Source organism: Pseudochaenichthys georgianus, chromosome 20, assembly GCF_902827115.2.
Source record: "Pseudochaenichthys georgianus chromosome 20, fPseGeo1.2, whole genome shotgun sequence".
Classification (NCBI taxonomy): Eukaryota; Metazoa; Chordata; class Actinopteri; order Perciformes; family Channichthyidae; genus Pseudochaenichthys; species Pseudochaenichthys georgianus.
Window position 1 is genome coordinate 9,724,168 of NC_047522.1, and position 14,843 is coordinate 9,739,010.

At 39.7% G+C, this 14,843-nt stretch overlaps 1 protein-coding gene across 1 annotated transcript in view; it reads left to right on the forward strand.

Annotated features, from left to right (window-relative positions):
- The window catches only part of LOC117465674 (microtubule-associated protein 4), a 116,813-nt gene extending 101,997 nt beyond the window's left edge, over window positions 1-14,816 (forward strand). The window contains 10 exon segments of the mRNA XM_034108636.2: window positions 1,650-1,824; window positions 1,926-1,988; window positions 4,086-4,189; window positions 4,191-4,388; window positions 4,930-4,986; window positions 6,248-6,340; window positions 7,610-7,691; window positions 8,060-8,166; window positions 10,416-10,593; window positions 11,250-14,816. Coding sequence (XP_033964527.1) covers window positions 1,650-1,824; window positions 1,926-1,988; window positions 4,086-4,189; window positions 4,191-4,388; window positions 4,930-4,986; window positions 6,248-6,340; window positions 7,610-7,691; window positions 8,060-8,166; window positions 10,416-10,593; window positions 11,250-11,257 — 1,065 coding nt within the window. The 3' untranslated portion in view covers window positions 11,258-14,816.
- The last annotated feature ends 27 nt before the right edge of the window (window positions 14,817-14,843 follow it).

A 14,843-nucleotide genomic window follows, 5' to 3' on the forward strand; every position in this document is an offset into this window, starting at 1 on the left:
GCTCATGAGTTTTTCATTTTCTGATAAGCCTTCCATTTTAATAGTGAAGTAATTAACATTGTGTGGCAACAATCAGTCAAGTAAAGGTCCATAAAAGCATGTATTATTGTAGGCGAGGATACAGTAAACATCCACTATGGTGTTTCCACAACTGCTGTTTCTATTGATGGCTTATAATTATGATATTAAGTATAAGTACATTTTGTGATTGAAAACATCTTAATGACCTTGGAAACCGTAGGTAACGAAATAAAGGCAACACAAGTTCCATTGAGTAGATTTAAATTTGTAGCACCTGACTTTAAGGGCTTTGAATCCCTGTTAGTTCAATACAGATACTCAATTAACCTAATACATGAGTCCTAAAAAGTCCTAAAGTGCACACAAACATGTAAATGTTCACTGATATCAAATTCACCTGCTGAGGAAGACCATGCGGAATGACTGAATGCTCCAGGACAGATTCTTAGCTTGTAGTTTTGTCAACATTAGTACATAGTAACACAAAAAAATGTCATTGCTTGCTTATCAACACTCTATAAATGATATTATTATTATAAATTATTATATCTTTGCATTTGATTTCTGCACAGCATTCTGGATCATTTACCACCATAATGCAACGTTCCTGGTTCATTTCATGCATGGGGGCATTTTGTCTCTAAAACAGATGAATATGCCCTTAAAATGTGTTGTTTTTATGAGGGATTTGTCACTGTATAAATATTATATTAATAGGGCTGCAGGTCTTGTCTGCTTCAAGCTCAAATCTATGAAGTTGACTTTTTGTTAGTACAGTCACTGATAACTTTATGTCCCCTTTTCAATGCGTGCTCGGTTACCTTTTCTTAACTACAACCAGTGTGACACCACAACGGAAGGATTAGCAGCCTTTATTTAGCCTCCCGGCGCTCAGGGCTGCAGGGTGACTCAGTGCAGAGCGGCTAGCTTGTTGCAGGATGGCTCAGCTGTATGTGGAGCGTGGCATCATCGTAGGGTTATGAGGGGAAATCTGCTGCTGAATGTTGTGTGCAATCGTCAAGTAGTGTCTACTGTACATGTATCACGCACTTTTTTGACCTGAATTCCTCTGTAAAGTCACTGAGCTCATGGCAGGAGCCAGACAAACAACATTTATTACAGGACCAGTGTGCTCAACAGTAAAACACAGATACTTAAAAGTGGAAAAGTTATTAAAACTAAAATGAAAATGAAAAATAGTATATCAATAGCTATAAACAATATACACAATCCTGGATAATTAAAATGTTCTTTAAAAAGGTCAAAGATACCGCAGTAGCAGGAATATAGGCTTATAATATACTGTATATACATAAGATTCAAGGCTTTTATTGTCATGTGTACATAGCTACAGTGTATATCAATGAAAATCTTAGGTCACATGCTCCTCCAACAGTGCAACACAATAAAACAGATCAAATAGTTAAAATATTGCAAGTAAATACAAGATAGTATATCATTTACAGATGTATGTTTTATTACTCATGTTAGCGCTAACACAATATGATTTGTTGTTGATGGTTTTTGATCGATTTGTAGCATTTGCTCATGCTGAAAATGCTTTCATTCATAAATCTTCCTCACCTGACATCCCTGCCTGGTGTTTTTATTTGTCTCCCTCTCCTCAGACAACCACAGAGAGGCGCCCCCTTGTGCCAAAGCCTAGCACTGCCTCCTCAACAGGCTCCACAACTGCTACCAAAAATGGAACTGCTACCACAGCAGCCAATAAAACCGCTTCATCAGTGCGCACGACAGCGTCTACTCGCACCGTTCCTACCACCGCAGCCAGAAAGCCTCTGGGTATGACAGAGATGCACACACAGATTCTTGTACACACATAAGGTGTTGATGCTCAGTCATTTTATCTCTGTGCTTTTGTGCATCACCATGTGTTTGTTTAGCCTCCAAGACAGACAGCAAACCAGGAGAGGAGAAGAAGCCCGGCACTGTAAAGACATCTGCAGGTACAGCAGCACTCCCTTCACCTGTCACAACATACAGAAAGCAGTCACAAAATACTCTCTCTTCTCTGCCTGTAAAATGTCATTAAAGCACAGAAAGAGACTCAATTGAATAACACATGTACTTAAACAAAAGATACATGTCAAGTTACATACAGTATATATCTAATGACCCCTCTGTTATGACAACATTTTAAAACATTGTGACGTTTCTGGTTGTAACTATTCCTAGTGCAAACTGCATACTACCAAAAACAACGTATCATGTATCTGCAGTGTGTGAATTGGACTTTTTTATACTAACTCAAATCTTTTTAATTCCTTTGTTTTTTCTAATGAATTAGCCAATATGGCGGTAAGGTTGGTTTGATCATTTAAATAACATAATTGCACTACATTAGACTAGAGTCCTATACTGTACAGCTTTTGGTCATTTTCAGTACAATTACCCCACAAAAATATATATATTATTGTGTTCACTAATGATCAAAATGTCATCATATTGTTATGACATGATACTACTGAAAGTCGATCAATGGTCATATAGTTAGTGACATTAGTTAACATATGTCATACACTGCATTTCTTTTTTACTTATTTGTATTTAGAAGTTTAGAATTACAAAATTGTTTTTCTTCTTTCACCTCTACTTCCAGTGATCATAACCTCTTTACATCCCTTGTTGTGACTTACTTTTCCAATATGTTTCACATGATAAGTCATTGCCAAGATCTATGTGACTTTTACATCAGGACCATTAGGAAGTCAATAGGAGTTAGAATTTAGTATTTAATAAAATCTCTACTGGTGCCAATATTTCTGACCTCCGCAGAGCTCTCTCTTCCTCTGTGACTTTGCTCTCTGGATATATTTCTGGTCCTCTTTCTTCTTCACTCTCCTCATCTGTAATCCTTTTCCTCATGTGTACCTCCCCGCTCTCTCGTCACACACAGTTACAGCTTTACTGTCGACAGATTACTTTACATGTTGGCAACAGGAGAGCTGTCAGCAGGAGTGTGACACTGCAGCACACACTGTCCAAGCATGGCAATGCTGGGTAGGCTCCCAGAGAGAGAGGCTTTATTGCTGAAAGGCCCTGGAGAGTTAAAACCCTTCACCGCAGCAGTCAGTGGATTACTGTCCCCTCGCTGTTGACAGGAGTTTGAAGCTCCTGCTGATACAGCGGGAGGATTTCCTCAATTAAACACGTCTTAACAAGAGCTGGAGATATACCAAAGGCAGAGTCTCAGGGACAGCAGGACATATGCAGCACTCTGAAGAAAAAGCTGACATGTAGCAAAGTGAATATGAATTGACACATTTTCAAGTGCCTTGTAGTTTAGCAGGCTGAGGGGAAGGATGCTGAAAAGTATTCACTAAAACCCACAGGAAAGAAATGGTATTCCTTTCAAAGGTGCACTGGTGATGATACGCTCTCTGTTTGCCTTTGTTTTGCTATCTGGTCTGCTCTCCATCTCTGTCTTATTTTTATACATTTAGTTTATTTACTTTTTTGGCTATCTTATTCGTCAGGGGATTGACTGTAAATGACAGACGGGATGTATTTACAGTGGTTGTGTCAGTATGCCTTGAATACATAAAACCTTGCTCGTTCTAAGCACATCACAGCTTTACACGCACATAATGTGGGCTGGCTTTACACCCACGGCCCTATCAGAAACGTTGCTGTATCAGAAACAATGCGCGACGTGTTTTGGAAGTAATATGGTCTGTATTTACGTTAGCAAGCATCGCTAACACTCAGAGCTAACGCTGTTTCAGAAATAATCCTTGATGTGGTTTGGAACATAATATGGTGTTTAATCACGGCAGCGTTTAGATGAGTATCTGGGTAGAATTCTCCTGCATGAGCTCTCCTCTCTTTTTTTTCTTTTTTCTAAAGCTCAGAATCAGCACTTCTCTAACAGGCTGAAATAGAGGAGTATGATGGGTGATCTGTTTGGTATTTTGAGAAAAACACTTCATAAACATGTTTTTTATCTATCTGGAGGAGGCCTTTAAGACCGTTCCAAAATACTTTGTTATTTACAATAAAGCTCGATAAAGCTTTGAATAACTCTCCCACTCCATTTCTACTAGCCGACCCCACCAAGCCCAAGACCACCACCTCCACCACCCGCAGCACTACTTCCACCCTCGCTGCATCTCGCACCCGACCCACAGCAGCCAAACCGGCCCCCCCCCCCCTCCTCCTCCACCACTGGCACAGCACCAGAGAAGAAGCCCTTGGTTCCGCGTACCTCCCGGACCACTTCCTCAACTACCACCACCACCTCTAGGACCGCCGCCCGCCCCGGGACAGCCCCGGCCCCCGACATTCGTAACGTCCGCTCTAAGATTGGCTCCACTGACAACATGAAGCACCAGCCTGGAGGAGGGAAGGTAGGTCCTCCAACTGCAGCTTTCATAATTACATGAGTGTTCTGCATCTAATCACGTGTTTTCTGACACTGGCTCCGCCTTGACTAACGTTTTAGGTAATCTGAAGGCCTTTTTAACCTGCACCAGTGGCGTCCTGTGGCCCTCGCTTACTCTTCAAACTTCTTTCTGAAGCTCTTCTCTTGAAATAATAACCAGAGTGAACGTAGCACTATCCATAGTGTGTATAACCAGCTATCAACATGTTAGCATAATGTACAAGGTTATTTCACCTCACTAGATTTTTCCGCACCTTCTTTCTCATTGTTATTGGCTTTGTCACTTGCTTGCAAAACCAAGCAATAAGTCATATCATATATGTCTATTTAGTACCATTTCACCCATTTTAAGCTTTGATTTCTGTATTGTATCCTCTGTCCACATACATAATTCCCTGCACCTCTTCCTGCATGGCATCCTCCTCCTCCTCCTCCTCCTCCTCCTCCTCCTGCGTGTTGTTATCATTTGTTTTTGTTGTTGACCCCGGGTGGGCTTGTCTCCCCAGGTGCCATCTGCCTCTCAGAGCAGAGGCGTCCTCTCCAAAGATACAAGCCAAGGCAAAGTGAGTCCCCTCCTCCTCCTCCTCCCCAACCTCACCACAACATCCAACTCCCACCCCTCTCTTCTCTTTTGTTGGTTCTGTTCATACATATTTTTGCTATTTTCTTTTCAACACTTCATGTTTTTAGTTGGTTTAATGTGAATAGCTCTACTGAGGGCTTTTGACCATGTGCTATTATATTTTAAAACTATTTCATGTCTTTTTAGGATCAAATTGACTTAATGTATCTTGCAAAATAGCTCTTCTATTTAAGGCAAACTAGGGCTTTTCTACTTTACTTCCAGGGTACTCAGTTTGGCAAAAACAACTTTCAATTCCAAGTGTTGTTACCTGGAGGTATCCAATGATGTTAAGGTGTTGAAGAATGGAAAATCATTTAAAAAAACATAAAGTCCTTAAACTAAACCAATCCACCTACCGTAGTTCAGTGCAAAACTAAATACAGTGTTTTCCTTTCAAACCAAAGTAGTAACAGCTAGCTGCAGTTGGTCACTTTGATCAAAATAACAGTTACAATAATATACAATATTATTCTGAAGTCGGTGCACTCCATATCTACATTTTTGAAGTTGGTAGATGTTGCATTACTACAGCAGGGGGGCTTCTCTATCACACACACCAGGCTGCACTGGTGACCCCTGCTGGTAGGACCCTTGGGATCAGGGCCATCACTCTGTGACTGTGTGGAGAGAATGTGTGTCTGTGTCTTATGGAAACGAGCAACAAGCAATGAGCTTTACTATTATTACTTCTAAATTCTAGAAGTGTTCTGCCTTGGGTTTGTTTAGTTACTTCTAGCAGTCTAACCTGTCATTGAACTAAAGTATTCATGTTTGCCACCGCTCACTGTGTGTCAACCGGTTAATGTTCTTGTGTGATTGCATGTGTTTGCTCTATAAAAGAGGTTGTGGAATTCTAATATTTAGTTTTTACAGACCTGGTTTTCATACCTTCCTTTGGATTTCTGTCACTGTCGCTATTCATGTGGCAACACACGACTGCTTACATTCCCAGCAGTTCATATCAAGCATATGTTCACTGTTTCCCAGGTGACCCTTGCTTCATCCCTCTGTCCTTCTAACCCTGCCCGTTATGGTGATCTATTCTCCCTTCTCCTTTTCTTTTTCTACCCTTTTCTGTAATCTTTTCTCTTTTTCTATTGCTTTAACCTTTCTTTCACTTCCTCTGGTGTCACCCCTTCCCCCCCCACCCCCTTGCTTTCCTCTATTTTCCCTCTTGCTGCTATGCTGGTTCCATATAGGTTCACATTGTATCCAAAAAGCTGGACTTTAGCCACGTCTCCTCACGGTTGGGCTCCAAGGACAATATGAAGCATGTTCCTGGTGGAGGGAAAGTAAGTACAGCCTGGCCTACAAGCAGAGCTCATAAGTCAATCAGTGAAATAACGTGGCTTTAGGGAACAGAGCATGGAACAAATATTGTATTTTCATCTCTATTTTGCCCAAATCGAAGAGCGCTCAAATCACTTCCAACCTGAGTGAGTTGTACAGTCTATACAGCCTTTTAAAAAAAAAGTGAATGTAGCTCTTAAAGTCAAGCTACTTATGGCCGCCAACACTTTCTCTCTGTTCTCTTAGAAGTTTAGGGGATTTTTGGACAGCATGCTAGCAAGCCTGATGTATCAGCCCTTCCCCAGAACCCGCTGCACACCCCCTTGCTCCTTTAACCCCTCCTGTCTTGTCTTGCCCTCTCACTACCTTACTAAAAACGATTAATAAACTAGCAAACAATCAACACTGGCCTCTGATTGGCTGGTGGTAAAGATTGTCTGTTTCTGAGGAGAGTATCATCACAAACAGGTACATTTGGGAACTCTTGATATTATGCTTTCTCTTTATTCTCTGGCATTTGTCTCACCTTCTGCAGCGTGGTGTTCCTGCCATCTTTACAGAACACGTCTACAATTGTTTTACTTCTTAAGATATGGAAATAGATTTGTGGTCACACTTTCATGTATATAATGCATTATAAATATACGTATATATTGATGTGCTGTTATCCCGATATAATTAAAATGATAAGCATTTGTAAAAACGGATAATGCATAATGACAAAGACTTTTATAACTACATATGAGGTCAAGTATCAAAATTGCTGTTCACACAATGACCCCTCGGATGTATTAATGATATTATTATGATGCTTTATCACACTTATTAAAAGCCATTTAAACTATTGGAATCATACTACACTATAGTCATGTATGCGAATGACCAGTAAGTATTCAATATTATGATACTTGACCTTATAAGTCATTATATAAAGTTTAATAAGGTGTTAAAATAATTGTTAGTAAGCATTATGATCAGTGATACAATATTAGTGCTTATAGTTGTATTCATGCAGTACTTCAAATATGGTTTATAATGCATTATAGATGTCAAAGAAAGTGTGTTCAAGATGGTGTTGAAAAACCTGAATGTTACTTTCTATAACATCCAGATACAATCAGCAGTTTGTGTTCCACCACTTGTTGCATGGTGATGGTGGTGATTAATGTGTGCTTTTATTGCAGCTGAAGAAGGAATAGCCCCTAAAATGAAACCATCGAGGGATCTCTGTATAACGTTTTAACACTTAAGGCTTGTGTGACATTTGGCAGGTGCAGATTCTCAACAAGAAGGTGGATCTGAGTAAGGTGACATCAAAGTGCGGCTCCAAGGACAACATCAAGTACAAGCCTGGTGAGCTGGGAAATGTAGTTTTTACCCTATTGCATTTAATCCATCCCCAAATGCTCATAAACTGTTAGACGGACCTAGATGAAAAAATGATATCAGTCTTTCGTAAAGTATATAATGTTTGGGTGCGGTTTTGATTCAACGTTGACCCCCTGTCTTATTAAGTGGATCTTGAAATCATTATACAGGTGCCAAATATGTATATGGCAATATACAGTAAAATAAACAAGATTAGTGACTTGACATACAGAAGGCTGTATAGAAGCTGGATCTGTTTTGCACATGGTCATAACATGTGAAAGCTTGTATCCATGCCTGTGTATTGCATGACTATTTAGCTATCATAATAACAATGTTTCTGTGTGCTGCAGGCGGTGGCGTTGTAAAGGTCGAGTCCCACAAGGTGAGCTTCAGGGAAAAGGCCAAAGTGGGCTCCATGGACAACCTGAGCCATTCCCCTGCTGGAGGAGACATGAAGGTGAGATTATTATGGGGGACATCTTACAGTCTGCACACGGTTTGTCTGTCTGTTAACTTTAAACTGTTTATATTATATTCCTGTATAGTGGAAAAGCAGATCAGGGCACTGCAATTGAAGCGCTTTAGTAACCCAGCCAATCACAGATAAGATAAGATAAATCCTGTTTCACGGTAAATTGGCAAGTTAAAATTAAAATACACTTACTGCTTTTAATAAGTCATTACACATTATGCATAATTGCAACCTACTTGAGTTAGTCATTATGGCAACACAGTGTGCATTTCAATGACAACTTCTTTATTATTATTTACATGAAATGCTTTGGAGGCAATGTGTTTATATGAAAGCAGTCCTTTAGGGCATTATTTACTTCCTCCAATAATGAGACAAATCTCAGTCTTCAATCTGTATCTGAAAAGGTTGTACGTACCTTTTGTCATTAAAGTAATAGCTCTGCTGTTAAAAGAGAAACTATTCATGTATAAATATCTAACAACGTCCACCTTTATCTAAAATAGTTCCGCCCACTCTTAACCAGTGAGAAGATCCCAGAAGAAATACAAATTCCAAAAAGGTTCAAACCTGTTCCAACTGGCAAAAAGTGTGTCCATCTCAGAACCTATGCAGCACTATTACTTCAGGTGTTTTAAGCTTTTCGTGCACATTCCACCGCTGTGTTCATAAACTAAAAGATGGGTGGCTTCAAGCTTCAATAACTGATGACAGCCTGTCATAAACCATCTGTGGCATCCTGCAACCTTTTCATCTGAACCTGCAAACGGCCCCTTTTCTCCTGATCTTTGTCCATCTGTTTAAAACATGTCTGAATACCTCCCTGCAGGGCACAGCGCCGCTCGGCCCTGTCAAAAACACTCAGAGAGAGAATGAGAAGAGACAGGCATACAGAGAAACGGTTCACATGACGGTCAGAGATTTCTAAAATATGAAACATTTCAAAAAGAATTTGAATCACCGAGAAACTTATAGAGGGACAATACATGATGAAGTGACCTATTCCCTCATCCTCTCTGAGCTTTTATTGTTTCATGAGCCCATCCTTAACTCACATTCTCATCTTCACACACTGTTCCCCCATAATGTGCACCCTCCAGGAAGATGCATAATCAACCGCTACAAATAGCATTCCCATATTAACCTGTCTGAGCAAGCTGTTATCTTTGAGTTCTAACTGAAGTCTATTTTTATAGATACATAATATATTATTACTAATAAATGATATTACTTTATCATGCAGAGGGGTTGTGGTCCATGAGAAATGTATATTTATGTTACATGTTGATGTTGAATTTACGATTTTGCTTTCTATCATTGCATTCATTCTAACATTTTAACAAATATGTTTTTGTTATCCCATCTCCCTTCCACTTGGTCTAGTTCTTGATGTTTTCATACTTTTAGCCAGACATCTGTCTCACCAGTTTTCTTGGTGTATGGCTAGACTCTGAACTTTCATTTCAATAGCATATAAATCATGTGTTATCAAAAGAAAATTATGGAATCAGTCTTACATCGCATTCGCAATTTTTTACGTTCAGTGTCCCTAAGAAAATTGCTTCTCAACTAATACTTCCGATTATGGACTTTTGTGATGTTGTTTACCAGAATTCACATAAACAGATCTCTACTTAACCCAGTTTATGCAGTTATTGGTTGCCCTTTTCATGCACATCACTGCACACACTTAAATGGCCTTGATTAAATGTAAGAAGACACATTCATTGGCTTCAACTTATATTCAAATGTTTTTACTTTTAGTATCCCCCTTATTTAAAGCAGTATTTTGTAAATTACATTTCAATTATCAAGTTAGACACTCTGTCCTGAGATGCAAAAGAGTGTTCATGTTTAAAGCCCCAAAATATTGGAATACTTGTCCTGCTACTATTAGATATTAGAAACCGATCTATTACACACAGCTATCCATCACATTGTAATTTGGTGTATTACTTCATGAATTGAATTTAACAGACTTTACATGGTTTGTTATTGTTTGTTGTGCTTTGCTTTCTGTTATTTTGTTTGTTTTCTGTTCAGTTTTTATTTATTTTTAAATTATCTCAAGGGGTTTCTCCTAATACATTCATTTAAAAATATCAATTTTTGGAAATAACCAAATACAGAACTGTAATCTGTCTTTAACAAAAGGTACCAAATGTAATAACATGAGATCCAGGTTGTTCAACCCCCATCCCAACCCATTGACACACCCTGCTATGTGTTTCTAGGCGGAGGGAGCCCAGGACCGAGCAGAGGGGAACGGGACCCCCGTGAGCAGCACCGCAGCCCCAGGCCCGGAGCCGGGGCAGGAAGGGAGCCCTGCTGCCCGGGAGAATGGTCTGAAGGAGGGGCCCCCTTGTGATAATGAGGGTCTCCAGGCTCTGGACGCACGCATCCCAGAGACAAGTGAGTGTGTGTCAGCCATGTTGCTGCGGGAGAAGGAGACATGGAATGAAGCCCAGCAATATCCAAACGCCTGAAACATTGCATGCTGTATAGCAAGAGGAGATTACTTTTCCTCCCCTGACTGAGATAATTGCGTGAGCAGAGGTGGGAAGTAGAGTACAAATACTCCACGACGATACTTACTTCTTACATTTTTAACACAAATACCTGTACTTTCTACTTCTTACATTTTTCAAAACAGGTTTGTTACTTTAGTTTTCATGTGTGTTTGGTGGCGTGATCATTATTATTTAGAGTCATTGCGTGCCTATAGATTTGAACACGATCCGTGTATCCACCATTTCCTGGTCTTCTCTAAAGAAGAGGGACCAATGGAAACTTCAAAAGCATCGAAACATTCATTAGCTAACAATGACATGATTGTTCTATTAATATTGTGTGTGTGTGTGTGTGTGTGTGTGTGTGTGTGTGTGTGTGTGTGTGTGTGTGTGTGTGTGTGTGTGTGTGTGTGTGTGTGTGTGTGTGTGTGTGTGTGTGTGTGTGTGTGTGTGTGTGTGTGTGTGTGTGTGTGTGTGTGTGTGTGCTGTATTCATCGTGTTGTCTCCAGTCCAAAGACCTCTGATCACACCATCATCTTTCGACTTCTTATCTTGCAGGCATCTAATTCTACAATCCCTCTGCCCCCCCTCATCTCAACCCCTCCAACAATACCACCCTCTATATTTGTTGTCTTCCTCCCTCCCTCACCTCCTCTCTCTCTCCTCTACCACTTTCTTTCTAACCTTTCTGCTGCAGATTGAGTGTTTTCAAGCTCAACTTCCGCGAGAATGCTCGCTCTCGCACGGACCACGCCGCCGAAATCTTCACCTGGCAGCCCCCCCTCCCCCAGGACGACAACAGACCCCAACCCGCACAGTTCCTCCCGTTCTCTACACCACTACCACCACCCGACCCCTCCATGATGATGCGAGGGGAGGTCCAGCAGCAGCTCCTAAAGGGACCTTTTCCTTTCACTCCCCCATCCTGGAAAACGCTTAGATGTGTCATTACAAATATTTTAATCATACAATAGTTCTGCCGCTCTAATATCAACTCCATGTTCTCATGCCTCCTCTCTCACATCTGAGCTCATCATCTTGCCCCTCTATATTTAGCTGAAGTGACTTTAAAGACTTGGGCCTCGGTGGGAATCTATGTGGAGGGAAAAGAGAATAACGTTTTCTCAAATGTGTGGTTCTCCAAGTTGAGCTGGATCCATGGTTGTCCCTCAGATCCTTTCCCCACAGCCTGGGCGTGTACTCTTACCCTCCATCATCTCACACACCAAATAAGTAGCGATTACTTCAACTGAGCAGCATGGAAACCCTCTTGGACTCACCTTTTGGCTTCTGTCAAACACATAGCTTCTCCTTAGTGTCTGCTTTAATAACATCATAGTAATTCATCTCATCTGCTTAGTCACTTCCTCTCTTCTCATTACCATAAACAATAAAAGCTAGACAACAAGTAGGCTGTTTGAATCATTTTAGGCTGTAGCTAACTCTCTTTTCTCTGTGTTTGTGATGATGTGTTTGAGTGACAAAATTGGTGTAAAAATGAGCTTTGGTGTACTGTTCGGATCTTATTTCTGTCTTTCTCAAGGTTTCTTTCCTTCTAGTTTCTTGATTTTAAACAAGTTTATATTTATTTATTGTACGTCTCTTCCTGCGTAAACAATACAGTGGCCGTTTTTTTTTTTTTCAATAGCACACACATTAAGGATAGAGAGAAAGAAAGTAGGAAAAGAGGTGTTGCTAGGAGGTTGAAAAGACGCATTTGAGGTGTGCTTTGCACGTGGAAACCTGAACGTTCTTGAATTGCAATTGAGAAAGTTTGCTAAAGTATAGCTTTAACTAAGCATGCAGTCCAGAGAAACATGACATAACACATTACGGTTAACCTGGTTTTAAGGACGTTCTGTGAATCAAGCTGTCCTGGTAGTAGTAATGGTTGTTGTTCAATATCAGGTGTTTCTAAAAGGGTTATGGTAGCATGTTGTTTGACTCTAGCTGAATATAAACATCTCAAATAACTGTTCAGCACTTTCCTTCTTTGAGTATTGGCAGTGGAACATGATGTTGCTTTATACTATTCTCTTGTAGCAATGTATTCAACTGATTGCCTTTATAATGCATGGTCAGATTATACTGGAGATGAAAGCCTTTGTGCATTAAGACCCAAAGTGTTTGGTACCATATGTTTAACTCGTCGCTGACGTGTTGTAACTCTTAACAGCGATGGAGAGGAAGAGCTAGTTTCTGATGGTTGTCGTTTCATCATTAATTCTACCACAGATTTGTATACAGTGACTGCATGGCTCCAACTTACTAAAATAAATGAAAAAAGTTTTGATTATGTTAGAAGTATTTTAATTCAGCGATGTATCACGTACAAAAGTCATGGTAACACTTGTCAGACATAACTGCATCACTACTATGCTCAGTTTTGAGTATAGTGTATGGCTGTGTATCATCAGGAATTTTGAAACATTTTTGCTACTGAACACAAAATATAATCTCTTGAACCTTGCATCATTTTTAGGGGGCAACTTGGGGGCAGCCCAAAGCAGCTGTAAACACAGAATATACATGTCATGATGTATGTTTTTCTTTTTTAACATCCAATAGAGCAAAATAAGCATTTATGTTGAGTCTTTTCTCTTTCAACTTTGTGAATGTAAGTCCAATATTCCATCTCCACTAACTCCCTAGTGAAGTATGGCTCTTTAGTTGCAAAAAGTGACATTATGTTCACAAGCCAGCTAATTCATCTGATAATAAGTAAAGATTTTGAGTCAGAACAACCGATGATGCAAACTTTTGGTTTGACTTTTTGTTATCTGTAGTATGGACACATTGCATGTGTCTTCATTCAAATTCCAATACCAAAGCTCATTTCGACTGCTCTTTAGGGAACAAACACAGTTTTCCTATCCAAATTGTCACTTAAGCAATGATTCGTACAGAAGCTTTTGACAGAACTGCAACAGCATCCAGGAGTTTGGAGGGTAGAGATTTTGAAGGTTTGTTTAGAACAGCTTGTCCAGTAATGGTTACAAGGGGAGGAAGCATTTTATCGTGACTTTAATTACTATTATTCAGATTATTAGTATGATGAATTGAAAAGGTCTTTTTTTTTCATTAGAAAGGGGCCACTGAAGTGAAAGAATGTCTTTTGAGATATATTGTACTAAAGACGCAACACTTTTGTATATGTATTTATCGTTGTGTTCCTGTAGCCTTGTGGTGGTTGTGCTCTCATTGGTTGAAGGGATTATAATTAAGATGTGTGACAGCCAGTTTCACAAACTGTGTTCTTGAGTTTCCCCAAGGATTTGCACAATATTTGAACCCCAATACATAACTTACAAAGTCTTTAAAAATAGCATTACATCTGATGTTTTCATTATTGCGCAACTTTATTTAGAAACATTGTACTTGCAACCATTATTACAAGTTTTTTTTTTACTATGCAGTGGGCAATTATGCCAACACACTATTATACCATGCAACACAGCGCAAGCCCTGTCTTAAGATATAAGAATAATGTTGGGAATACCTGGTTAACTTCTCTTTCAGGACCTATAGAGGTTCATATGATAAAAGAACCTAGCACCTGAAACACATGACACTGTACAGTATATGACAGTGGGCAAAGGGAATTTGTTGATGAAGCAGGCACTAAGTGTAGCGGTAGATGTGTAGGCCTGTGATTTAGTAGTACTTCATATCAAACATAATGGCTGCTACATATAGCACTCAAAAAGCAGCAACCTGCCAAGGAGAGACACACACACCAAGACCCTAACACATCCTTATCTAAGGTTAACTACCTATAGTTTCCGGATTTTGCTTGTGTAATAAATGCTCCTCAGTATTCTATCCAAGGAGCGTTGTAGATCGTCATGTACCGCCACTGCACCATACACTGCACTCATGCAAGAGTAACACTAGCTAATAAACACGTGCTGTGCTGTACCTGCAGAGCATGCTGAAAAACAACAATGGGATGTGTTAGGTAGACTTTCTATGTCATTTGCAGAACCTCCTCATTGTTTTTTGGTGTTTTTTGTTTTCTTCATTAATTTGAATTTCATTTTTTGGTTTGAAAAACAGTGTTTTTTGTGATTACTTGTTGATTAGTGATGTGATTATTGAACATGAAATAAAAATAAACTAAAACTATCAGTGTTGTTGCTTTTCTTTTAGAAG